The sequence below is a fragment of the Dryobates pubescens genome, chromosome 1 (genome assembly GCF_014839835.1).
Source record: "Dryobates pubescens isolate bDryPub1 chromosome 1, bDryPub1.pri, whole genome shotgun sequence".
Taxonomy (NCBI): Eukaryota; Metazoa; Chordata; class Aves; order Piciformes; family Picidae; genus Dryobates; species Dryobates pubescens.
The window spans coordinates 2,259,101-2,286,118 of record NC_071612.1 but is presented as its reverse complement, the minus strand read 5'-3'; the positions used below and the strand labels follow the sequence as shown (position 1 = coordinate 2,286,118).

General features: G+C 48.6%; 1 protein-coding gene across 1 annotated transcript in view; it reads left to right on the top strand.

Annotated features, from left to right (window-relative positions):
* Positions 1-27,018, top strand: part of LOC104309251 (contactin-4) — a 416,486-nt gene that overhangs the window by 350,855 nt on the left and 38,613 nt on the right. Inside the window, exon 13 of the mRNA XM_054180010.1 lies at positions 13,869-13,996. Within this exon, the coding sequence (XP_054035985.1) occupies positions 13,869-13,996 (128 nt within the window). The remainder of the gene's footprint in view (positions 1-13,868; positions 13,997-27,018) is intronic.

Genomic DNA, 27,018 nt, shown 5'->3' with positions numbered 1-27,018 from the left:
GCTGGGGGCAGGAGTTGATCTGCTGGAGGGTAGAGAGGCTCTGCAGAGGGACCTCAACAGGCTGGGCAGATGGGCAGAGGCCAAGGGCAGGAGACTGAACACATCCAAGTGCCAGGTTCTGCACATTGGCCACAGCAACCCCAGGCAGAGCTACAGGCTGGGGTCAGAGTGGCTGAGAGCAGCCAGGCAGAGAGGGACCTGGGAGTGCTGGTTGATGGCAGGCTGAACATGAGCCTGCAGTGTGCCCAGGCAGCCAGGAGGGCCAATGGCATCCTGGCCTGCATCAGGAACAGTGTGGCCAGCAGGAGCAGGGAGGTCATTCTGCCCCTGTACACTGCACTGGTTAGGCCACACCTGGAGTCCTGTGTCCAGTTCTGGGCCCCTCAGTTTAGGAAGGAGGTTGACTTGCTGGAACGAGTCCAGAGAAGGGCAACAAAATTGGTGAGGGGCTTGGAACACAGCCCTGTGAGGAGAGGCTGAGGGAGCTGGGGTTGCTTAGCCTGGAGAAGAGGAGACTCAGGGATGACCTTATTGCTCTCTACAACTACCTGAAGGGAGGGAGGTTGCCCATTGGAATGGGCTGCCTGGGGAGGTGGTGGAGTCACCATCACTGGAGGTGTTCAGGAGGAGACTTGATGGGGTGCTTGGTGCCATGGGTTAGTTGTTTGGGTGGTGTTGGATTGGTTGAGGGGTTGGACACGATCTTGAAGGTCCCTTCCAACCTGGTTTATTCTATGTATTTTATTCATTTATTTATTTATTGCCTCTCTCCCTAGAACAATATTCACCAGGGTTGTTAGTTTTTTTTGTGGTGATCTGAAAGAATAGCAGTTTGTACTCTCCTCACCTTTAATTCCTCACACCTAGCAAGGCTGCAAGCAAAAAGCCCCAAATCAAACCACTTTTGCACACAACAATTCACATCCCTGGAATAAACATACTGCATAGCTGGTGCCTAGGAAGGCCTTCCAAAAGATTCATTCCATTAATGTTTTTTGGTCTGCTTTCCCATTGTAGTCCTAGAGCACTGAATATGACCCCAAATTCTGCACAAGCACAGATGCCTACCCAGCTCACAGCTCCTGAAGCTTAGCAGTAAGCTTCCTGGTGTCCTTCATGACTCAGATGTAAAAATGGTGCAGAGAGGATGTTCCTTGGTGCCTTCCCCGGCCAGTGTTTGCCCTTGGAAGGAAAATGTGTATTTTCTAGATGGAGAAGCTCACCCATGACAGAGACCCCAGCCACCCACAACCTCAGGACTCCCAACACTTCATCTGGGTCCTGGTGGATAACAGTTTCTCCATGGGGACAGCAATGTGCCCTTGTGGCAAAGGAAGCCAATGGGATCCTGGGGTTCATTAAGAGGAGTGTGTCCAGCAGGTCAAGGGAGGTTCTTGTTCCGCTCTACTCTGCCCTGGTGAGGCCTCACCTGGAATATTGCATCCAGTTTTGGGCTCCCCAGATCAGGAGAGACAGGGATCTGCTGCAGAGAGTCCAGTGGAGGGCTACAAGGGTGCTGGAGGGACTGCAGCACTGCCTGATGAGGAGAGGCTGAGAGCCCTGGCGCTGTTCAGGCAGGAGAGGAGAAGACTGAGAGGGGATCTGATCAATATCTATCAATATCTGAGGGCTGGGGGTCAAGAGGGAGGGGACAGGCTCTGCTCAGTTGCACCCTGGGATAGGCCAAGGGACAATGGATATCAACTACAGCACAGGAAGTTCCACCTCAACATGAGGAGGAACTGCTGTACTGGGAGGGTCACAGAGCACTGGAACAGGCTCCCCAGAGAGGTTGTGGAGTCTCCCTCTCTGGAGACGTTCAAGCTCCATCTGGATGCATTCCTGTGTGAGCTGTGCTGGACTTTATGGTCCTGCTCTGGCAGCTGGGGGTGGACTCAATGATCTCCAGAGGTGCCTTCCAACCCTAACATCCTGTGTGATCCTGTGATCTTCATGCTCCTTAGCTCCATTTAAAATGTATCACCAGTTTCCGCTGAACTCAATGCAACAGGCTTTTGCCTGGGTTGATTTTGAGCAAATATAGTTCTTACCTGAAAATTAATTGTAGGGAGTTTGCTGTTAAGAGACCTGCCAGTTGTCATGGATAAGGAGGGTCTTATCTAATGCCTGCTTTCACCAAGAGGAAGACATGCACTAAATTAAATAGGCTCTGACAGAGGCTCTAAATTATCTCAGGCTTTCCTGTGAACCGTGAAAAGACAAGTGGTTATAGACAAATAAGTGCTGAAGCATCTGGGGGTGTGATCTAAATCAAAGCTAACAGGTCCTGGACAAGAAGCTACAGATGTGCAGAAGACTGCCTGTGCAGTATGATTGTCCCCATCAGCTGTGAGTTTAGATGGATGAGCCAAGGAGACCACTGCAGTGTCCATCCAACAAGCACTATCATCCTGCATTGCACTTGGATACTAGATGTTGACCCAGCTTGTCCCATCCTTGCTTGTGTCACTGTCCTGAATGTTCCTCCTTTAGTTTAAACCCATCACCCCTTTAGAATGGAATGGAATGGAATGGAATGGAATGGAATGGAATAGAATTAACCAGGTTGGAAAAGATCTTTGAGATCATCGAGTCCAACCTATCACCCAACACCATCTAATCAACTAAACCATGGCACCAAGTGCCCCATCCAGTCTCTAAGTTAGAATTCTGTCCCCAGCTTTATCATCTCTAACCTAACCCTCCCTGACACAATTTCAGGCCATTTCCTCTCCTTCTATCACCTGAGACTAGAGAGAAGAGCCTAACCCCCTCCTCACTGCAGCCTCCTCTCAGGGAGCTGTAGAGCAACGAGGTCTCCCCTCAGCCTCCTCTTCTCCAGCCTGAACACCCCCAGTTCCTTCAGCTGCTCCTCCCCACCCCTGTTCTCCAGACCCTTAGACCAGCTTTGCCCTTCTCTGGACACTCTCCAGCACCTCAGTGTCTTGAAAATGAAAACTGAAGAGCATTCTTCAAGGCAGGAGCAGCTACTCATGAGCAGTGCCCCTGGTTTCAGGGAGGGCTGCTCTCCAAGCAGTCAGTGCAGCCAAAGCTGGGAGTGTGTCTCAATTTCCCTGTGTTTTCCCGGAGCAGCCTAATGGCCAGCCCTGCTTTTGTGAGCGCCTTTTAATATTCCCAGGCTCTGCCTCATTGCATGGGAAGTGTTATTAAAAAGGCAATAAAGTGCTCCAAAGACATGCAATGGAAAGAGAAATAATTTGATAAATAATGCAACTGCCTGGGATCAGTTACATTCAGAGGAGCTCTGTGGCACGAAGCTCTGTTGCAGCTAGGCTCAAAACTGCTGTAGAGATTTTCCTGCCTAACAACCACGGGGGAAAAGGCTCAGCAAATCCACCACAGAATCATAGATGTGTTAGGGTTGGAAAGGGACCTCAAGGCTCAGCCAGTTCCAACCCCCCTGCCACAGCCAGGGACACCTCACACCACAGCAGGTTGCTCACAGCCACATCCAGCCTGGTTGCAAACACCTCCAGGCAGGAGGCCTCCACCACCTCGCTGGGCAACCTGTGCCAGGTTCTCACCACCCTCATGGGGAACAACTTCTTCCTAACATCCAACCTCAATCTCCCCATTTCTAGTTTTGCTCCATTCCCTTCCAGTCCTATCACTCCCTGACACCCTCAAAAGTCCCTCCCCAGCTTTCTTGTAGCCCCCTTCAGATACTGGAAGGCCACAATGAGGTCTCCTTGGAGCCTTCTCTTCTCCAGACTGAACAGCCCTGATGAGCTTAGCACCACTGTGATTGTTCTGTCTGGTGTTGCTTTTTCTCTCCCTCTTGCTTTCCATGCCCTCCCCTTGCCCAAGCAAAGCTCCAGAGGATGGACAACAGGCCATTCATCATGTTGGTTGAGATACAGTGTTTTCACAGGTACATTTAACCTAAATCCTCTCTCAGAAGATGGATTATCTCCTAGAAGAACTCTGGCATGGCAGTCTCCTTTCACTAGGCACGTCAGGCACCTCCACAAAGGCTGTACATGAAGGGATCAATGGGAGTTTTATCTCCAGTTGCACTCAGTGTGTGTTTCTTCCAGCTGACACTCATTTAAATGCTTGCTCTAAGACAGCTTTTCTCCCCTTAGCAGAGAAAGGATCAAACATCCTCAGCATTGTTTCCTTAAGAAGGGCAAAAAATGTTAAAAGTAAAAGGGAAAAGGGATGAAAAAGAGAAAAAATGAATTTAAGTATTCACTTGGCTAAGCATGAAATATTTTCAGATGGATGTGTTTAATCAGCAGTGAAAGCAAGAGGAGTTGTGCTTGTGTTCCATCAATTAAAATGCTGAAATTATCAGATGAGCAGCAACCTAACTTACTGCCTTGCAGCAGTGCTAATAAAACCATTTGAGAGGAGAGGGGAAAAGAAAGAAAGGAAGGAAGCAGTCATTTTGTCATTACAAGCATTTTGCTCCAAAGAAATGTGGGAGCTGTAATCTGCAGCCCCATAGCTATGCTGCCTCCCTCGGGAGGATAGCAGGAGTGCTGCCTGCCATATGGGCTGTGCTTGCAGTCCATTCCACCTTTCCATCTGCTGAACAAAGAATCACAGAATGGGTAGGAAGGGACCTTGAGGATCATCCAGTTCAAATACCCCTGCCATGGGCAGGGACACCTCCTGCTAGCCCAGGCTGCTTAATGCCTTTATGCAACTTGGCCTTGAACACCTCCAAGGAGGGGGCAGCCACAGCCTCCCTGGGCAACCTGTGCCAGTGTCTCACTGTCAAGAGTTTCTTCCTAGAAGAAATAGAGGGCAAGGTGAGAAGAATATATTGAGGGATACCTACAGGATCCTTTGCCTGGTGTGGATCTTCTGCTGGCAGTGAGTGGACGTTGGGAGGCAGAAAATACATCACAATGAAAATGTTGGAGCATGGACCTGCTCCTCAGCCCAGTAAAGGCTTCTCCAGGAGTCTGTGAGGGTGTGGGTGAGGTTGAACAGCCCCTGGTTGTGTGGTGTTGAGGTGATTTTTTTTTTCCTGGACCTGCATAGATTGTTTTAATGAAACAGCAAAGAAAGGACATCAAACTGGGTTGGGTCTACAGGAGGCCACAAAGATGAGAACCTCCCCTAAGGGGACAGGCTGGGAGAGTTGGGGCTGTTGAGCCTGGAGAAGAGAAGGGCCCAGGGAGTCCTTAGGGCAGCCTTCCAGTACCTGAAGGGGGCTCCAGGAGAGCTGGGGAGGGATTTTTGACAAGGGCTTGGAGTGCCAGGACAAGGGATGATGGCTCTGAGCTGGGAGAGGGGAGGCTGAGACTGGAGATGAGGAAGAAATTCTTGACAGCAGATACTGTAAGTCTGTGATGTTTGAGCTAAGACTGTGTCAAAGCACAGGGGCAAACCTGAGCAGCAGGTCCCAGGCATGTGCTGGTAGATGCAAGTGATGCACTCAGCCACCCAAAGGTCAGATTTCCTTGGAGCAGGGTTGGAGGCAATTACTGCTCCTCAGGTTGCTGATGTGCTCTGGGAGTTCCGCAGGTTTCAGCAATCATTTCTATTCCAAAGAAAGCTTTGATCTCCTCCTCACAATGTTGCTGATAAAACTCTGACTGTTCTCCATGGGACATATTCTATCGCCAAATGCATATGCTACTGCCTGGGAAAGATTTATCTGCTCCTGGGAATCCTGCCCAGCAGTGGGGAATGCTGTGGCGAGCGACATGAATCAGTTCTCCTTGGCTCGATACGGGGCTGGAGGTAACACAGCCTGCTGATGGGCAACTTAATGGATCTGGCAGATGGATCATGAGCTGAAAAATAAGCACTAATAGATCAGACCACAATGGTTGTTCACTGCTATTTTTTCCTCATGCTGCTCCAAGTCTGCACCATCTCTTCCATCCATCTGCAGCAGCTGCTGGAGATGCTGGGCAAGGGAGTATTGCTATCCTGGTCCAGACAGAGGGTTGTGCTGATCATGGAACTCCAGACTGGGTTGGGTTGGAAGGGATCTTGTAAGGTCATCCAGTCCAACCCCCCTGCAGCCAGCAGGGACATCTGCAACTAGAGCAGGTTGGTCAAAGCCCCAAGCAACCTGACCTGCAGTGGTTCCAGGGATGGGGCATCTCCCACCTCTCTGGGCAACCATTTTATCCAGTCAGCCTCTCACCACCCTCACTGTATAAAATGTCTGTCTTCTTTCTCTCCAGTCTGAATTTCCATCTTCCAATTCAAACCATCACCCCTTGTCCTGTCACCACAGGCCCTGCTCAAAAGTCTGTCCCCAGCTTTCTGATCATCCCCTTTAAGTCCTGAAAGGCCACAAGGTGTCCTCCCTGGAGCCTTCTCTTCTCCAGGCTGAGCAACCCCAGCTCTCTCAGCCTGGCCTCACATCACTGCTCTGGCCTCTTTTGGACCTGCTCCAACAGGTTATTTTCCTTTTTGTGCTGAGGACTCCAGAGCTGATGTGGCCATGATGCCAAGGTGAGTCCTTTCTGGCTTGCTTGGGTGTCTTATGAGCAGCAGAGCTCTGTGCAGCTGTAGCACCCAAGTAGGTATTTGTCATCCATAAAGGTGTTTCTTTCTCCTTTGTGTACCTTCCAAGGTTCACACCAACCAACCAGTCAAATGCTTTAAGACCCTTCCTGCAGAGCTGGCCAAGGGCATTCATGGTCATTGGGAAGAGGCTGCTGTGGGAAGTGTGCACCCCCATGGGCTTTGGAAAAGGCTTCTGCAGAGGAATGCAAAGTGTTCAGCTTGCAACATTTTACGTTTGCTGCTGCAGTGGCAAAAAGAAGTGGGCAAGGGAGGAGAGCTTTCAGCATTTTTAAAGGTCCTTTGTCCCCAGAAGAGTTTTTATCAGAACACTGACAAGGTCAGCTCTTCCTGGGGTAGGACCTAAAGTGCTGGTTTAGGAAGCAAACAATCCTTTCATCTCCTCATTTCCAGCGTGTCTCTGCTCCCTGTGGACCTGAAATCTCCAGCTGACAACATAAACCAACAGATTCTCTCTGTTGTAAATACTGAGTTTAAACCAGGTGACCTTTCTTTACCTAAGGATGTGAAGCTGCCTGATATCACCTTCCTTTCCCAAGGGTTATTTTGATCTTCTTTGGGTTGGCTCTGATACTAGCAGTGACCATGAGCCAGGTTCTCTGCAGAGCTGCTGCATTAACCTCTCTAGTTCTCACCCTGGTCAAGTTCTCAGTAGAGATGTTGCATTAACCTGTCAAGTTCTCACCTTGGTCAAGTTCTCAGTAGAGATGTTGCATTAACCTGTCAAGCTCTCACCCTGGTCAAGTTCTCTGCAGAGCTGCTGCATTAGCCTCTCTAGTTCTTACCCAGGTCAAGTTCTCTGCAGAGCTGCTGCATTAGCCTCTCTAGTTCTTACCCAGGTCAAGTTCTCTGCAGAGCTGCTGCATTACCCTGCCAAGTTCTCACCAGAGATGTTGCATTAACCTGCTCAAGACAAGGTGTAGAGTTGTGGTTGCTGCTGGCACTGTTGTGGTTGGTAGTGTCAAGGAAGCCAGAATGTTCACTAGCAAGTCAGTGGCTGATTGTCTGGGTTGGTGGTGGTTTAAGGGGGTGCATACTCAGCAACCAGCCCTTGGTTCTGAAGCAGTGCATGTGTTTGGTGGAAATGTGCTTCATCTGTATGGCTTCTTTGGCACCTTATTAGAGAAGAGGGGGCTGAGGCCTCCCTGCTGCCTGCAGTTCCCTGGAAGGAGGTTGGAGAGAGGAGGGACTCAGTCTCTTCTCCCTGCTATCAGGTGGTAGAAGGAGAGGAAAGGGCCTGAAATTGCACCATGGGGAGGTTTAGGATGGAGATTAGAAGAAAATGTGTTTCTTGCAAGAGTGGTCAGGCATTGGAACAGGCTGCCCAGGGAGGTGGTGGAGTCACTGTCCCTGGAAGTGTTCAAGAAATGAGTGGGCATGGCAATTAAGGGCATGGTTTGATGGCCATGGTGGTGTTGGCTTGAAAGTTGGACTGGAGGATCTTAGAGGTCTTTCCCAACCAAAGCAATTCTATTCTTTAAAAAGCATGTTGGGGTGTACTGTAGAAGAAGAAGAAAGTGTACCCCAAAGTGCTTCATTTAACCTGAGCTTTGTGCCTTGGAAGAATTCTTACAAGGCAGCTGCCAGAAGTGGTTGCTGAAGGGTTGATTGCCTGCAAGCCAATTAGCAGTTTGAGAACCTTTGGTGGCCTGGAATGAGCCTCTCCTCTCATTTAATGCAGCTCTGTCTGCAAAGGAAATCTGTGAGGTAGCAAAGCCAGTGAACAGCCCTTCCCACTTCCCCAGCTAACTGTGACCAATCTCAAAGTGTTAAACAATGACTTGGTAACTTCTGACACACTGGACTCGAAGTAGAGGACAAAACAATTCCAGCCTGGAAAAGCACCTTCAGCAAAAAATGAAAAGCCACTATAACCATCAGGGCTCCTAATCAATGAGTCGCAGCAAGGTTTTAATGGCCTGATTTATTCAACAGAAATTCAGTCAACTTGCACAATTATTTGTCAGTTTTCATGCTGGTCCTTTCCAGGGGTCTGCAGGGAATTGTCATAGAATCAGAGAATTGTCAGGGTTGGAAGGGACCTCAAGGATCAGCCAGTTCCAACTCCCCTGCCATGGCCAGGGACACCTCACACTACAGCAGGTTGCTCACAGCCACCTCCAGCCTGGCGGCAAACACCTCCAGGCAGGAGGCTTCCACCACCTCCTGGGCAACCTGTGCCAGTCTCTCACCACCCTCATGCTAAAGAGCTTCTTCCTAACATCCAATCTCAATCTAACCACTTCTAGTTTTGTTCCATTCCCCCCAGTCCTATCACTCCCTGACACCCTCAGAAGTCCCTCTCCAGCTTTCTTGTAACCCTCTTCAGGTACTGGAAGGCCACAATTAAGTCTCCTTGGAGCCTTCTCTTCTCCAGACTGAACAGCCCCAACTCTCTCAGTCTGTCCTCATAGCAGAGCAGCTCCAGCCCTCTGCTCCTCCTCATGGCCCTTTTCAAGACACCTTCCAGATCCTTCCTGTAATAGAGGCTCCAGAACTGGACACAGTGTCCCAGGTGGGGTCTGAGCAGAACAGAGGGGCAGAATCACCTCCCTCAACCTGCTGGCTCTGCTTCTCTTGATGCAGTCCGAATTGTGATTGACTTTCTGGGCTGCAAGTGCACACTGCTGGCTCTTGTTGTTAGTTCCTTACCAGATCAGAATTAAGTGTGCCTGGAGACTCTCTGGGGAAGGGGTTGGGAGAGCTTGGTGTAAGCCCCACCTGATGTCTTTGCAGCATGGAACCAGGTTCAAAGGGTTCATGATGATCTCAAAGGTCTTTTCCAATGGAAAGAGTTCTATGGTTCTCTGATCAGCTCTGCTCAAACTGTAAAGCCAACTGGCCATGGCTTTCAGCTTAGAAAGAGGAGAAATGCAGACAGCATCAGATCCTTGGGAGGTCTCCTTCTCTCAGAGACTTTGGAACTTGAAATTAAAGCATGAGGATTAGAAAGTAAGGCTTTGGGGTTTAAAAGTAAGGCTTTGGGACTTGAAATTAAGGCTTTGGGTTTGAAATTAAGGCTTTGGAATTTGAAATTGAGGATTTGGAACTTGGAATTAAAGCTTTGGAATTTGAAAGCAAGGCTTTAGAGTTTGGAGTTAAGGCTTTGGGGTTTGAAAGTAAGGCTTTGGAACTTGAAATTAAGGCTTTGGATTTGAAGTTAAGGCTTTGGGATTTGTAATTAAGGCTTTGGAATTTGAAATTGAGACATTGGAACTTGAAATTAAGGCTTTGGGATTTGAAAGTAAGGCTTTAGAACTTGAAATTAAGGCTTTGGCATTTGGAGTTAAGGCTTTGGGGTTTGAAATTCAGGCTTTGGGATTTGTAATTAAGGCTTTGGAATTTGAAATTGAGGCATTGGAACTTGAAATTAAGGCTTTGGGATTTGAAAGTAAGGCTTTAGAACTTGAAATTAAGGCTTTGGTATTTGGAGTTAAGGCATTGGGGTTTGAAAGTAAGGCTTTGGAACTTGGAATTAAGGCTTTGGATTTGAAATTGAGGCTTTGGAATTTGAAATTGAGGCTTTGGAACTTGAAATTAAGGCTTTGGATTTGAAATTAAGGCTTTGGATTTGAAATTAAGGCTTTGGAATTTGAAATTGAGGCTTTGGAACTTGGAATTAAAGCTTTGGAATTAAAGCTTTGGATTTTGAAAGCAAGGCTTTGGAGTTTGGAGTTAAGGCTTTGGGGTTTGAAAGTAAGGCTTTGGAACTTGGAATTAAGGCTTTGGATTTGAAATTCAGGCTTTGGGATTTGTAATTGAGGCTTTAGAAATCGAAATTGAGGCATTGGAACTTGAAATTAAGGCTTTAAAACTTGAAATTAAGGCTTTGGTATTTGGAGTTAAGGCTTTGGGGTTTGAAAGTAAGGCTTTAGAACTTGAAATTAAGGCTTTGGGATTTGGAGTTAAGGCTTTGGGGTTTGAAAGTAAGGCTTTGGAACTTGGAATTAAGGCTTTGGATTTGAAATTAAGGCTTTGGAACTTGAAATTGAAGTGTCTTCCACAGATGCATTTTAAATGAGCTGTGGAAGTTTAACCAGTCAATAGGTTTCGACCATATGGCTGAACATGGAATGTGAATAAACCAAAACCAGTCTCAACTCTATAGAAATAATCTCAAGCATCACTTTCCCCTGGATTTCTTGGGATGGCAAAACTGCAGAGGGAGGGAGTGCAGAGGCTGGCAGGGGCAGTGCTGGAGCTGGGTGGTCCTTCTGGAGCACATTGCTGAGCTGGTTGTGTCATTCGTATCGATTTGAATTGTAATGCGTGCCAAGGGCACCTTCAGCTCCCAGAAAGGCACTGTTGTTTCCCAAGACCTGAAATTGATAAGAGCACTAAATAATTCCTCAGGAGCTCCTGGTGCTGCTGCTGCTTCCCAAGCTCCTCTAGTGGAGGCCAGTGTGGCAAGTCCTGTGCTCCAGTGCACATTTAATGTAATATGTGCATTGATTTGTGCCAACACGGTAGTGAAGATAAGAGACAAGTAGCTATATACCACTCTCTTCCAATTACTGGGCTGGAGCAACTGCTGCAGAAGCAAATATATGGCACTGGACTCCTGCAAAAATAAATTACAGTGGTGAATGTTACTGACTGCAACAATTTGGAGACCTATAAGCCAGTTGAGAAGCTTCTATTAATATCGCTGCTACTGATGTGTGAAATATAACCTCTGTCCCTAGTCCCTGCCAGCTGCTCTGCTGCAAGAGCAAGTCAGGGAGAGGGTAGCCAGGATGGATGTGGCCCTCTCTGAGGGTGACAGAGCACTGGAGCAGGCTGCCCAAAGTGGTTGTGGAGTCCTCTTTCTCTGGAGAGATTTCAAACCCAGTTGGAAATTGTGGGCAGTTTGCTGTGGGTTTAGCAGGGATTTTGGACTGGGTGATCTCCAGAGGTCCTTTCCAGCCCCCACCGTGCTGTGGTCCTGTCACTGAGATTTGGTGGCTGCTGTCAGTGCATCTCACATTGTCCTCTTGTTCCTTGCTCAGTACCATTGCTGTAAAGACACTCAAGCTGCCATGTCTGAGGGCCTTTCCAAACTGGAACCTGGGAGGTTCCATCTGAACAGGAGGAGGAACTTTGCTGTGTGGGTGAGGAAGCCCTGGAGCAGGCTGCCCAAAGATGTGGAGTCTCCTCTGGAGACTTCCAAAGCCTGACTGGACGTGTGTGGTGGGTTTAGCTTTCATTTGCTTCCAACTGAGCTGGTCTGGCAAAGTTAATGCTGGGGAAGGGGGGAAATTTCAACCCACCAAATGTGTTCCGGTGTGGTCTGCCCAGACTGGATGATTTCCAAAGGTCTCTTCCAGTCCCTACCATTCTGTGATTCTGTGCTTTTGAAGCAGGTCTATGCATGTGGAGCAAGCAGCCTGTGCAGAGCCATCAAGAGAACATGGCATGACAAAAGGCACCCACAGCAGCTCCTTAGGTGACACAGTGTCTCCTGAGTCTCACTGGAGACCCAGCTGGCCAGAGCAGCCCCCTGGCTGGCATGAGCAGATACTCTGTGCTTATGTCCGTGCCTTGTCTCACACTGGCTGCTGCCTCAGTGTTGCCCCATGGCAACATGGATAAGGTTTGTGCCAATTCATGTGGTCTGTTTATTCAAGCCTGCTTAAATGGGAGGCATCATCTGAGCACTTCTGTGATGGAGGAGATCTTGCTCAGTTCCTTCCCTCCTCTTTTCTCAGCCCAGTTGTGCAGAGCACGATTGGCATTAAGGATGCAGGAAGGCTTCTTCATTTTCTTTCAAATTACTTCAATTGGGAAATAATTGAGCAGGAGAAGGCAGGAATTAATCCAAGACTTTCAATGCAGGGCTGAAAATGGCTGAAGGGGAGGAAGCAGTTTGCTGCAAGACATGAAATTGAGCAGAGAGAACCAAGTGTTTCATTAAAGGAAGTGATATTAGGCTGGGGGCAAGGTTTGCCTGGAGTCTCCACAGATTGGGCCTCCACAGGGCTCAAGTCATTCACATTTCCATGGGATTTACTGGACAGGATCAGGTTTTCTGTTTTCATTGACTGAGAGGATAGACTCCTTTCAGCTGGAAGAGACCTTTAAGATCAAACAGTCACCACTAAGCCATGTCCCTCAGCACAACCTCTGCATGGCTTGTCCATTCTTACTCTACGAAGGGGAGCGCCTGTGTGAGGAGGGCATGGGACTGAAACAGCATAAATTGGGTTTAACCTGCAAGTGCAACTGCAGATCATAGAATCAGAGAATTGTCAGGGTTAGAAGGGACCTCAAGGATCAGCCAGCTCCAATCCCCCTGCCATGGTCAGGGACATCTCACACTGCAGCAGGTTGCTCACAGACGCATCCAGCCTGGCTGCAAACACCTCCAGACATGAGGCTTCCACCACCTCCCTGTGCCAGTCTCTCACCACCCTCCTGGCCAACAACTTCTTCCTAACATCCAACCTCAATCTACCCATTTCTAGTTTTGTTCCATTCCCCCCAGACCTATCACTCCCTGACACCCTCAAAAGTCCCTCCCCAGCTTTCCCGTAGCCCCCTTCAGATCCTGGAAGGCCACAATTAGGTCTCCTGGGAGCCTTCTCCTCTCCAGACTGAACAACCCCAACTCCCTCAGTCTGTGCTCACAGCAGAGCAGCTCCAGCCCTCTGCTCCTCCTCGTGGCCCTTCTCTGGACACCTTCCAGCACCTCCAGATCCTTCCTGTAATAGAGGCTCCAGAACTGGACACTTTGTCCCAGGTGGGGTCTCAGCAGAGCAGAGTAGAGGGGGAGAATCACCTCCCTCGACCTGCTGGCTCTGCTTCTCTTGCTGCAGCCCAGGATGTGATTTGCTCTCTGGGCCTCAGGAGCTGGGAAGGGGTAGGGAGAGCAGAGGGGAAGCAGAGCAGCCTTGCTGAAAAGCCATCAGCCCTCTGGAAAAGAGGTGGAGGGGAAAAGCAGCAGTGAAACACCTGCTTGACTGCTTCTGCTCAGGAGAAGCTCTCGCATTGCCAAGCGGCGAGCGAGCGTGGGGATGTGTTTTCAGCTGTGGCCCCTGGACCGCATGTTGTCAGGGTTGTCATGGTGAGCTCTGAATATCAAAGCACAGGCACATGTAAAACACACACTGCCTGCTGGTGTGTAAATTAAAGTTACCCTGGAGTGAAGGCAGGGGGGAGGGAAACTCATGTCAACAGTGCATTCAGGATTTATGAACTGCACCCTGAGAGGCTTCTGTCAGCTGAACTGCCTGGGCTAAAGGCAATGGACTGTCTGGTGCTCAGACCATCAATAATTAATGCAGACTCCAAAGACTTTTACATTGACTGAAAAACAAACCAGAACAGAACAAAACCCTATTTTTGTTGTCTCTTGCTTCCCCCCCCCCCCCTAGAATCACTGTTTTGGACGATGGGAGCCTCCGGATTGTCAACGTCACCAAATCGGACGCGGGAAGCTACACCTGCGTGGCCACCAACCACTTCGGGACAGCAAGCAGCACAGGCAGCTTGGTTGTGAAAGGTAAGGGCAACATTGACTACATGTGAGTGGTGCTCCAGATCAGAGTCTTAAGAGGAGCCCCAGGCATCCTGCAAGGGGCAGGATGAGGGGTAATGGATATAAACTACAGCACAGGAGGTTCCACCTCAACATGAGGAGGAATTTCTTCACCGGGAGGGTCACAGAGCCCTGGAGCAGACAGCCCAGAGAGGTTGTGGAGTCTCCTGCTCTGGAGACTTACATGACCCATCTGGATGCATTTCTGTGTGACCTGTGCTGCATTCTGTGGTGCTGCTCTGGCAGGGAGTTGGACTCAATGATCTCCAACCCCTAACAGCCTGTGAGCCTGGCATCCTGTGTGCAGCTTTCCCCAGTCATCCCTTCCAACCCCTAACAGCCTGTGAGCCTGGCACCCTGTGTGCAGCTTTCCCCAGTCATCCCTTCCAACCCCTAACAGCCTGTCATGCTGTGACTTTTCTGCCAAAGACCTGTTGCAAAACCTATAACTTTTAACAGCAACAACAAAAAAGAAAGCGATAATTTGATAAACAGTGAGAGACACTGACAAATGTCTTCATTTTCAGCCTGCTTATGAGTAGCCCAGTGTGTGATGAATTGTTATAGGCAATGACTGTATAGATTATTACACTCAGAATCACTCTCCATTCCCTTCATATCTGGGGGAAGGACCTACATTGGCTAACAAATCAGGAAAGATTGATCATAAAGCAATAAATCAATCAGAAAGCTCTAATGCTGTCAGTTCTCATTCTCCCAAGGATTGGCATTGATGGATGGTCTTTGGTTAGAGACTCTCCTCATCAATTCTCTTTAGGGTATGTAGGGAGTGCTTTAAAATGTTTGAATGCAAGTTTTAATCTGTGGGGTTTATAGCCAAAGCACACCTCAGCAAATACTGCCAGAGTCCTCAAGGGCTGATCAAGCTGCTGGGCCCCTGGAGCAAGCTGCTGGTGGCAGTGGCACAGCAGCAGTTTTTATCTCAGGCCCTGCTAGATGGAAGGTTTCTGAGGTTGCTCTTCTTGGCACTTGGTCTTTCTGCTCCCCTCATGGCCAGAAGCCAATTGTGCAGCTCCAGGGTTGAGGGCAGTGTTGTCCCTATGCACCTTCTTGCCAAGGGTCAGGGCTGGCTGCTAGCTGAGTGACAGATGCTCTCTGTGAGCACTTTTCCCTCCACAAGCTCTCAGGGCAGCCTGCTTCAGGGCTCCAGCAACCCTCACCCCTCACATGAGTTTTTCCTCATGTTTTATCCTGGTTTTCTGAGGATTGCAAGGGTTGAATCTGGGCCTGCAGTTCAGGGCTGCAAAGATGGTTAGGGGACTGAAGCATCTCTCTTATGAGAAAAACACCTGAGAGAATTGGGGAGGGGGTTAAGTCTGGGGAAAAAAGCAGCCTGAGAGGGGATCTCATCAGGGCTGATGAATACTTCAGGGGTGGGTGGCAGCAGGATGGGACCAGGCTTTGTTCAGTGGTGCCCAGTGACCTGACAAGGGGTAATGGGCACAAACTGGAACATCAAAAGTTCCTCCTAAACATGAAGAGGAGCTTCTTTAATTTAAGGGAGATGGAGAACTGGAGCAGGCTGCCAAGAGAAGTGGTGGAATCTCCTCTGGAAACATTCCAGATCTGCCTGTGTTCCTGTGTGACCTTCTCTAGGTGACCCTGCTTTGGCAGGGGGGTTGGACTCAGTCTCCAGAGATCCCTTCCAACTCCTACCATTCTGGGGCTCTGTGACCACTTGCACCACCACAAAACAGGCAGTCACTGAAAACAGGAAGGTGTTTGCTTTCCATAAGTGAAGAGTCCTGCTCCTGTGGGTCATGACTGCTCCTTGGGTATCATGAGGAGGGAAGGATAAGCCTCTAGCTCCCAGCACAATACTCATCAGCTCTTACACCTGCTCTCTGGGTTCACCTGGCTTACAAGTCACTTGTCTTTGCAGTGAGGTTATAAAGGATTAGCAAGTGCTCTCTTTTCTCCCTCAGTGCTCTGTTTTAACTCGAAGCCATTAGCATTAATGGGAGCCACGGAGAGCAAACTCTTAAGCCCAAGATTGGGGACATTAAGAGCAAAGTGAGAAATGCAATTTCCAAGCCTATCCCATAAAAAAATAAAGTATAAAAGAGCAGGAAGTCTTCTGACCTCCAAACGACCTGTGTAAAATACTGTATTTTATACCAAGATGCTTTGGTTTCCCTGCCCTAAGTCAAAAAAACCCAGGCAGGTTGGGATGGGAATAGCAGTGAATTCCTGGGTTTATCTCCCTTTGGTGCTGACTTATCAGCTGAGGAGGGTTCTGACCTTAAGGTATGTTTGTATCCTGTTATTCCTTTCTGACTCATCTTATGTCATTGAGGAAAAGACTGTGAAGGTCAACCCCCTCATTTCCCCCCCCTCTAACCTTCCTTTGCTCTTCCATTAGCATTGCAAGGTCTCCTCTTTTTTCAGTTTTGTTTGATTTTTCTTTCTCTCTCAGGGAGAGATTCCAAGGGTGTCACAGACAAGTGTAGGCAAGGATAGGAGGAGAAGAATTTCTCTCACACCAGGCCCAAGGAGCGTAAAACAAATCTCTGGCAAACAACCAGAGAAGGATGAATAAATATTCATAATATGCATGAGGAGACAGCTTAGGGAAGATGAAATTCTGACAGGTGCCCACGGGGCTGTGTGTTAACATCTCCTTGTCAGAGCCAGGGAGCCTCTGTGGGGTTTGTGACCCACTGAGGCTGTGGGTTGGGTTTGTTCTGTTGGTTTGGGGCTAATTGAGAACCACCCTGGCCTCCCCGACCTGAAATCTTGTAAACTTGCATGTAGGGCTTGACCTTTAAATGAAAAAGGGAGGGCTGGATTTGTAAGAGTGGAGAAGAATCCCTCAGACAGGCTTCAGAGCCATGTAAAACACAGGGTGTGTTTACATCCAGTACATAAATATTCATTTTCCATCTCTTTTCTTCCCCCCCTTATTTCCCCTCTACTTGAGGCTAAATGTTCAATTCTTCCAGCACAGAAACACTCCAGTGGCAAGGGATTAAGTGACAAATGGTGTAAACAAGCATAGGCTGTACCAGATCAGTTTATTTGTGTTTAATGCAGGGATCTAAATTGGCTAATACAGTAGCAGCTCTGAAATCACAAACTCATTTCGAGACACTGCAATAAAAGCTCTGAGTGCTGGAAGTTCAAGGAGAGGCTCCTGGTGCTAATGTCACAGCTTGTGCAATGGCTGAGCCCCAAATGGAGTTTCCCAAGCAGCATGGATGGAGAAGAGAAGGCTGAGAGGGGACCTTCAAATGAAGGGTGGCTGTCAGGAGGATGGAGCCAGGCTTTTTTCAGTGATAGGGTGAGGAGCAATGGCTGTAAATATTCAATCACAGGAAATTCCATCTCAATCTGAGAGAAAAACTAGAAAGCTTTCACTCTGAGGTTGATGGAGCCCTGGAGCAGGCTGCCCAGAGAGGCTGTGGTGTGTCTTTCTCTGGAGAGCTTCAAAGCCCATCTGGATGCATTCCTGTGTGACCTGCCCTTAAGTGGACCTGCATTGCAGGGGTTTGGACTTGATGATCTCTGGAGGTCCCTTCCAACCCCTGACACTCTAGGGAGAAGCAGCAAAACCAATCAAATGAGAGGAATGTTAGAATCACAGAATCATGGAATGGTTTGGGTTGAAAGGGACCTTTGATGCTCATTCAGACCAACCCCTCTGCAGTCAGCAGGGACATCCCCCACTGGAGCAGGCTGATCAGAGCCTCAACCAACCTGACCTGCAGTGGTTCCAGGGATGGGGCATCTCCCATCTCTCTGGGCAACTTAAGCCAGGCTCTCACCATCCTCAGTGTGAAAAATGTCTTCCTTCTATCAGGTCTAAATCTTCCTCTCTTAGTTCAAACCATCACTCCTTGTCCTGTCACAAGAGGCCCTGCTCAAAAGTCTGTCTCCATTGATAACAGCATATCACCACCATTTCTCCACTGATGATAGCATCTCACCACCATTTCTGAGGAAGCCTCATCCCTGGAGGGTTTTGAAGCCAGGCAGAAAGGGACCGGGGGGTACTGGTCGATAGTAGGCCGAACATGAGCCAGCAGTGTGCCCAGGTGGCCAAGAAGGCAAATGGCATCCTGGCCTGCATCAGCAATAGTGTGGCCAGCAGGAGCAGGGAAGTCATTCTGCCTTGTGCTCAGCACTGGTTAGGCCACATCTTGAGTCCTGTGTCCAGTTCTGGGCTCCTCAGGTTAGGAAAGATGTTGAGATGCTGGAAGGTGTCCAGAGAAGGGCAACAAAGCTGGGGAGGGGTCTGGAGCACAGCCCTGGGAGGAGAGGCTGAGGGAGCTGGGGTTGCTTAGCCTGGAGAAGAGGAGGCTCAGGGGAGACCTTCTTGCTCTCTCCAACTCCCTGAAGGGAGGTTGTAGACAGATGGATGTTGGTCTCTTCTCCCAGGCAACCAGCACCAGAACAAGAGGACACAGTCTCAAGCTGTGCCAGGGGAGGTTTAGGCTGGATGTTAGGAAGAAATTCTTCTCAGCAAGAGAGATTGGCCATTGGGATGTGCTGCCCAGGGAGGTGGTGGAGTCACCATCCCTGGAGGTGTTTAGGAAGAGCCTGGATGGGGCACTTGGTGCCATGGTTTAATTGATTAGATGGTGTTGGATGATGGGTTGGACTTGATGATCTTGAAGGTCTCTTCCAACCTGTTTTATTCTATTCTATTCTATTCTATTCTATTCTATTCTCTACTCTACTCTACTCTACTCTACTCTACTCTACTCTACTCTATTCTATTCTATCCTATTCTAACCTGCTTTAGTGTGAGGTGTCCCTGCCCATGGCAGGAGGTTGGAACTCGATGATCCTTGAGGTCCCTTCCAACCCTAACAATTCTATGCTTCTACCTTCCTGTCCTCATCAGGAATTCTGCTCACACTGTTGGATCTTTGACCAGGACAGCTTCCAATGGCTTTATTTGCCTCTTTCATTACGATGCACCTTTAACATTTTCCTCTTGCCATTAGCTCATCTCGTCTGGGCTGTCAGGGGAGGGCTCAAGGCAGTTAGAGCAAGAGAACTTTTGTTAGGAGGAATCTGTACCATTTCAGAGGGAAAAAAACCCCACCAGAATACAGAGATAATGTCAGTAGGTTATTTTTTCCCTCACGCTTCAACAGGCTGATAGTCTTGATTTTGTCCAGCAGAGTGATCCAAATTATTATTATTATGATTATTTTTCCCCCTCTAAAATTGCATATTTTCCCATCCCAAGCCAATTCCTCTGTGTGGCTGCTGGAGCAGTGCTTTGCATTCCAAATGGAAGCAGTTGATTAAATACTATAAATTCTGGGCCATTATCGAGTAACTTTTCAGCACCATCAAATGTTATTGCTTTTAAACCTGCAGTTTTGACTCTGCTGTGCTGGGCTTTTAACCAGCAGCTGGGCTCCCAGGTCAGGCCCAGGGCAAAGCCTCCATGCCCAGTACAAGCAGTGCTGGCAGGATGTGTTTTGGCCTCTTTTGCCACTTGGGTCGGGGCAATCCCAGGCACCGATATAGGCTGGGCAGGGACTGGCTTGAGAGCAGCCCTGAAGAAAAGGACCTGGGGGTGCTGGTGGAGGAGAAGCTCAACAGGAGCTAGCAGTGAGCACTTGCAGCACAGAGAGCAAATCACATCCTGGGCTGCATCTAGAGAAGCAGAGCCAGCAGGTCGAGGGAGGTGATTCTCCCCCTCTGCCCCGCTCTGCTGAGACCCCACCCGGAGTACTGTGTCCAGTTCTGGAGCCTTTATCACAGGAAGGATCTGGAGGTGCTGGAAGGTGTCCAGAGAAGGGCCACGAGGATGAGCAGAGGGCTGGAGCTGCTCTGCTATGAGGACAGACTGAGGGAGTTGGGGTTGTTCAGTGTGGAGAAGAGAAGGCTCTGAGGAGACCTCATTGTGGCCTTCCAGTAGCTGAAAGGGGCTACAAGAAAGCTGGAGAGGGACTTCTGAGGGTGTCAGGGAGGGATAGGACTGGGTGGGGATGAAACAAAACTAGAAATGGGGAGATTGAGATTGGATGTTAGGAAGAAGTTCCCCATGAGGGTGGTGAGAGACTGTCTTAGCAGCAGTGGTGGACTGTGAGCTGTAGGTGAGAAGCTGGACTTGATGATCTCAGAGGTCTCTTCCAACTTCAGCAGTTCTATGGTTCTCCCTGGTTTAATCTTTTGGAAATGCTTACACATTGTCACATTTCAGATGGGGTTTTTTTGGCTGGATGTTCACAGATAGACTGAATCCAGAGTGAATATCCAGAGTGTTATCTGCAGGTTTTAGATCATTACAACATTTTTGCCACCATTAGGATGTGGTGTGTGTCTATTTGCGTCTGGGTTTGTGCTTACAAATAATTTCCTTCCATGCTCCCAGTCAGTGATTCTGCATAGCAGAGCTAGTAGTGCTGACTGTGCTCTTCAGCACCTCCTCTGGCTTCAGCACCAGCCTTCAATCTAACTCTGTGGTCATTTGCACAACTGAGATCAGTGCTGGTGCTGTCGCTGACTCCACCAATCAAGCAGGTGCTGCTTAATAAGCCTCATCTTCTCCTAGTCAAAACCACATACAGCTGTCTTGAAATATGTCTGCCTAGCTGCAGCACTGCCTCTGGTTCTGGTGCCCTCTGCACAAGAAGGACCTGGAGCTGCTGGAGCAGGGCTAGAGGAGGCCACAAAGGTGAGCAGAGGGCTGGAGAACCTCCCCTGTGGGGACAGGCTGGGAGAGATGGGGCTGGTCAGCCTGGAGAAGGGAAGGCTCCATGGAGACCTCAGAGCAGCCTTGCAGTACCTGAAGGGCTCCAGGAGAGCTGGGGAGGGACTGTTGATATGGACTGGGAGTGCCAGGATGAGGGACAATGGCTTTGAGCTGGGAGAGGGGAGCTTGAGACTGGAGATGAGGAAGAAGTTCTAGGTGGTGAGGGAGGTGAGGGTGGTGAGGGTGTTTCTTTACTCATATGGAAAGCTGTCCCAGAAAGCTACTGCAGGCATTTTCCATACCATCTGCCCAGATGTCAATGGCTTTAGTCATTCTGAAGCACAAAGAGCCCCTCCTTCACTCCTTCCCAGCTCTGCTTTGATCCAGCAGTGTTTGAGGTCATGCAAGGTCTTGATTATTTTTTTTTCTCTCCTCTCTGTTCAATCTTAATTTAAATTCATGTTGGCTCTGCCTCAGCCCATAAGAAAGGAGCAGGTTAAATGACACCTGGTGTTGAAAGCACACAATGTGATTTTTTAAAAGAGGGGCAGAGTTTAAAGCAATAATCCCAGAGCAGCACTTTGGGGCTGTCCATATTTTATGGGCTTGTTATAATGAAGGTGGATAGCACATGAGGTGTGTGCTCAGCTGGGGTCCAAGCCAAGAGCCAAGATTTTCTACCCTTAGCAAAGGCTCAGAACTCTGGGGGTGGGGAAAAAAAGGTCAGAATAGGATTTATTGTTGGCTTAGGATTTTTTTCAGTAGTTGCTGGAAAAATTTTCCACCTAGTCCAGGCATGACTGAACTTCTTTAGTGAAAGAGTGGACAAGCGTTGGGGCAAGGCTGCCCAGGAAAGTGTTGGAGTCACCATCCCTGGAGGGGTTCAAAAAACATATAGACCACCAAAACCATCACACAGAGCACCACACAGGGCCACAAAGGTGAGCAGAGGGCTGGAGAACCTCCCCTATGGGGACAGGCTGGGAGAGTTGGGGCTGTTCAGCCTGGAGGAAAGAAGGCTCCAGGGAGCAGCCTTCCAGTATCCAAAGGAGGAGAGCTGGGGAGGGACTCTTGACAAGGGCTTGGAGTGGCAGGACAAGGGACAATGGCTTTGAGCTGGGAGAGGGAGCTTGAGACTGGAGATGAGGAAGAAATTCTTGAGAGTGAGGGTGGGGAGACACTGGAACAGGTTGCCCAGGGAGGTTGTGGAGGTTCCCAGCTTGAAAGTGCTCAAGACCAGGCTGGATGAAGCCTTGAGCAACCTGGGCTGGTGGGAGGTGTCCCTGCCCATGGCAGGGGTTTGGAACTAGATGATCTTTAAGGTGCCTTCCAACCTAAACCATTCTATGAGTCTGTTATAGACAGGGCACTCCAGGGCATGGTGGTGTTGGGTTGAGAATTGGACTTGAAGATCTTAGATGTCTTCATCAACTCTGTAATTCTATGACTATTCCTTACCAGGCTTTCAGGCACTGTTTTCAGAACTTCCAGGGAGAAAAAGTCAACTCATAGTTGTTCCCCAGAACCTCTGAATCAAGGGTTTATAAGCAAAGAAGGATTAGAGAGCCCTCTAAACTGTACTCACGCTGCATCCTCCTGGTTAGGAAAGAGAGCATTCCTAAGCTTGAAAAATCTTCCTTGACTTCTACCTCACAGCCAGCAGACAATGCTGGATTTTCAGGATTGACAAGGCAAGCAATAATCTGTGGCCATAAAATTGCAAAGGAATCTATTCAGCTGTAATTGGAACTATTTCCACAGACACCAATTATTTCTGGGACACAATTAAGGGTCTTTTGCTACGTTTAAGTGAAATTATGACCCAAAGCACTGCATGAAAGGCACAATTACAAAAGAGAGAATTCTGCATCTGCTCCTCCCTCCCCTCAACCATGGTAGACCCAGTGCTTCAGGCTGCACTTCAGTGGATCTCCTTAATGAACCCTGGGTGGAAAAAAACATCAAGTAGAAGCTGGCAATGGGGCTGCTATCCAGTAGATACCTCAGGGTCTTTGCAGCTTTTAAGGAGCTCTTCTCCATATGGCACTTCAAACACAAGGCTTAATCAAGTGCTTTACAGTTGCGGGCAACTGATGTGTTTATTTCCAACTGCAAACCACAGTCAAGGTTGTTGCAGGATGCCTTTTAAATTGCTTTCTGTGGCTGTAAGGAGCTCAGCTTTGTGTTTCAGAGCTGCCAGGTGCCTCTCCTCTGTGTGTGCTACACCTGTGTCTGGGAAAGGCTGAGGTTTCCTCCCAGCTCCGCTCAGGTGGGAGCCTGAAGTCCTCACAAAAACCAGGTCAGCCCCACAGCACCCCAGGGAAGAATAAAGAGCTGTGGATCATGTCAGCATTTCCATTTTTGTGACAGTCAGCTGAAGCACAGAAGGTTGTAATTATTCTGAGATTGCAGAAGTGGCAAAAGCAGAAGGAGATGCCCTGCCTGCCATCAAGCCTTCCCCAAAGCCACCCCTCCTCTGGTCAGCTCAGACATGATTTTTGCTTTAGGTTTGTTTAATGTGAAGCTGTCAGATGTGACAGCCATGAACTGTTGGCTGTGTTGTGCTGGGGAAGGCTGGTGACCTTGGTTGAACATTGATGAAGATCATAGCAGGCATCAGAGGAGCCAGCCCATGGCTGGACATTTCCATCAGCCCCTCTGGGGACATGTCCAGCCTAGGAAAGGCAAGGCTCCAGGGAGACCTAATAGTGGCCTTCCAGTACCTGAAGGGGGCTACAAGAAGGAGACTGTTTGCAAAGGCCTGCAGGGACAGGACCAGGGGCAATGGCTTCAGACTAGAGCAGAGCAGACTTAGATTGGATGTTAGGAGCAAGTTCTGCACCATGATGGTGGTGGAACACTTGAACAGGTTGGCTAGGGAGGTGGTTGAGGCTCCATCCCTGGAGGTATTCAAGGTGAGGCTCAACAAGGCTCTGGGCAACCTGATCTGGTTGAGGATGTCCCTGCTGACTGCAGAGGGGTTTGGACAAGATGATCTTTGGGGAGGTCCTTTCCATCCCATACCATTCTGGGTTGGATTCTGTGATTCTGTGTTGGAGCACGTAGATGGGGTGCTAAGGAATTCAGTTTAGTACCTGAGGGATGTGGTTTAGTACCAGACTTGGCTGTTCAATAAATGTTTGGACTCAGTCATCTTAAAGGTCTTTTCCAACTGAAATGATTCCATGGGTCTATGAGTTTGTGGTCAGACTGTTGAGCGAGACTTACCCCAGAGCAAGTTGTGAATGAAGAGCGCTGTGAGAGCTGTCAGCTTCTGATTTGGGGGGGTGGGGGGGTGGGAAATGAGGTCAGGGTGGAAAAAAACCCCAACAAACCAAACCCACACAGCAAATGACAAAGAAAGATGTAAATGAAACCAGCTGTAAAATGCCCATGGTTACCTCTTAGGGCTGGTGGCATGAAGGAAGTTGTTTCGTGCTGGGCTTTTTTTCCCCCCTCTTGTAAACACTTAGTGGTGATAACAAGTAGGACTTGTAAACATAATACAACTGCTAAGCTTCATTAAATTTGCAGCAGACAATTATATTTTATTTTAGTTTTTCAATTTCCCCCCCCCCCCAGGCAATTCAAAGGGTCTTCTGCAGCACTGATCCAGTGTAATTGAACATATTACCACGAGCAGACAATAAGAAATATATTGAAGATATCCATCTGGCTTGCACTGAAAACCCTCAGCCTTTCCTTTTGGTTTTGGTTTTTTCCTTCTTCCCCTGGCTGTCACCAGCCTTACTAATTGCCTCATTTTGGCTGTTTTACAATCAGGGTGATTTAGCCATTAATGTGATAAAAGTCATCGTGGTGAGGAGCTTGATATTAAAACGCATAGATCTCCAGCCTCCCCTCCCTGCCAATTTTGGACTTCTCTCCAGCATTATTAGAGTTGTAACTTTCAAAAAGCAGAAATACAAATAGAATCATAGAATTGTTAGGGTTGGAAGGGACCTCAAGGATTAGCCAGTTCCAACCCCGCTGCCACAGCCAGGGACACCTCACACCACAGCAGGTTGCTCACAGCCTGGCTGAACAAACCTCCAGGGATGAGGCTTCCACCACCTCCCTGGGCAACCTGTGCCAGCCTCTCACCACCCTCATGGGGAACAACTTCTTCGTAACATCCAATCTGAATCTACCCATTCCTAGTTTTGCTCCATTCCCTCCAGTCCTATCCCTCCCTGACACCCCCAGAAGTCCCTCCTCAGCTTTCTTGGAGCCCCTTTCAGATACTGGAAGGCCACAATGAGGTCTCCTCTGAGCCTTCTTGTATAAAAATATAGTGACTCTTAGAGACCAGCTTCTCCAGGTACTTTGGTGATCTGATTCTGAAGTGTAGATGTGCTAGAACATGGCTTGTGATAGTGGAAAGAACAAGAGGAGAGGGCCTCAAGTTGCACCTGGGAAGGTTTAGGTTGAATATTAGGCAAAACTTCTCTACAGAAAAGGTGGTGAGACATTGGAACACGCTGCCCAGGGAGGTGGTGGAGTCACCATCCCTGGAGGCATTCAGGAAATGTGTGGCCATGGCACTTGGGGACATGGTTTGATGGCTGTGGTTGGTGTTAAGTCAATGATTGGACTCAATGATCTTAGAGGTTTTTTTCCCAAGCAAAACAACTCTATGGTTCTGTGTGGTACTGAGGGGCATGGTTTAGTGGTGAGGGTCTGGCAGTGTTGGGTTAACAGTTGGGCTTGATGATCTTCAAGGTCTCTTCCAACCAAAATGATTCTCTGCAGAGAGTGAAATATTTGCTTAGGTCCATGGTAAATGCAGAAGGTTCTTCTTTGGTTACATGGTTTAGTTGGTTGGGTGGTGTTGGACACGATGATCTTGAAGGTCTCTTCCAACCTGGTCTGGTCTATTCTATTCTATTCCCCCCACCTCCCTCCCCACCTCCTTCTCCTTTCCCTCCAACCCCCAGCCAACCTTCAGGCACATCAAAGGGGGCTTAAAAGTCATAACTGCACAGATGAAGAAGGAAGTCAAGACAAGAGCAAGTGGCTGATTCAGCAGATAGTGTGGGGGAAAGTACTTCTTTCAGTGAGGTTTAGCCATGCCATTTGTATAGCTGTAGGGGGGACAGTAACATTTTAGTTCTGCATTTTACCTTAAACCCACAATTTATTGCAGGGCCAGCATTATTGTAACCTCTTCTGCCATGAAAGGGAAGGTTTGGACTAATTCCTTGAAAAGCTCAGTGCTTTCATTTAGCAATTTGCTTGTCCTCTCCCCAGAATTCCCACCCAGAGGTTCAGGAGTTCTTAAGCATCAGCAGAAGATTGAGTTCTTTAGCTTCTCAGTGAAGACCACATCCATACCTCAGCTGACAGAGGCAATGACCCCCAGGTTAAACACAGCCTCTTAATGAGACAAAAGCAGGTTAATTAACACTTTTCCTCAAGTTGCTTTCATTTATTTTCCCAGGATCCATTTCAGAAAGGTTAACATATTTTTTTTCGCAGGTTTTTGAATACCAATGGAAAGCCAACATGGTTAAAAATGAGGCCAGAGAGCAAGGGGTCCTGGGAGAGGTTTTCATCAAGTGAATTAATTGTGTGTGTGTGTGCCCAGTATAAAACACAAGCAACAAACTGGTTTGTCCAGAAATTACTTTCTTAAGGGCAGAAGGCTTCCCAGGGTTTGCTCACTGGAAATTGCTGCCAAACCTGGGACAGTTAGAAATCAAAGTGGAATGTGTCCAACCTAATGCTTTCTACTCATTTTCCTCCCTCTTGCAGAGGATTAGTTTAACCCTTGGAGAAGGGCTGCTAGAAGAAGGGAAAGCTGAGCTCTACTAGCATGGTACAACCTGGTTAATGAGACACTACTACCATACCATGTAGAGCAAGCCAGGAGAAAGGAGAATCACAGGATGGTTTGGACTGGAAGGGACTTAGTGGAAGCCCTGTGAGGAGAGGCTGAGGGAGCTGTGGCTGTTTTGCCTGCAGAAGAGGAGCCTCGGGGAAGACCTTATAGCTCTCTACAACTACCTGAAGGGTGTAGCCAAGTGGGGGTTGGTCTCTTCCCCCAGGCAACCAGAACAAAAGGACACAGTCTCAAGCTGTGCCAGGGGAGGTTTAGGCTGGAGGTGAGGAGAAAGTTCTTTCCAGAAAGAATAATTGGCCATTGGAATGTGCTGCCCAGGGAGGTGGTGGAGTCCCCATCCCTGGAGGTGTTCAAAAAAGGCTTGGATGTGGCACTTGGAGCCATGGTTTAGTAGTCAGGAGGTATTAGGGGTTAGGTAATAGGTTGGACTTGATGATCTCTGAGGTCTCTTCCAACCTTATTGATTCT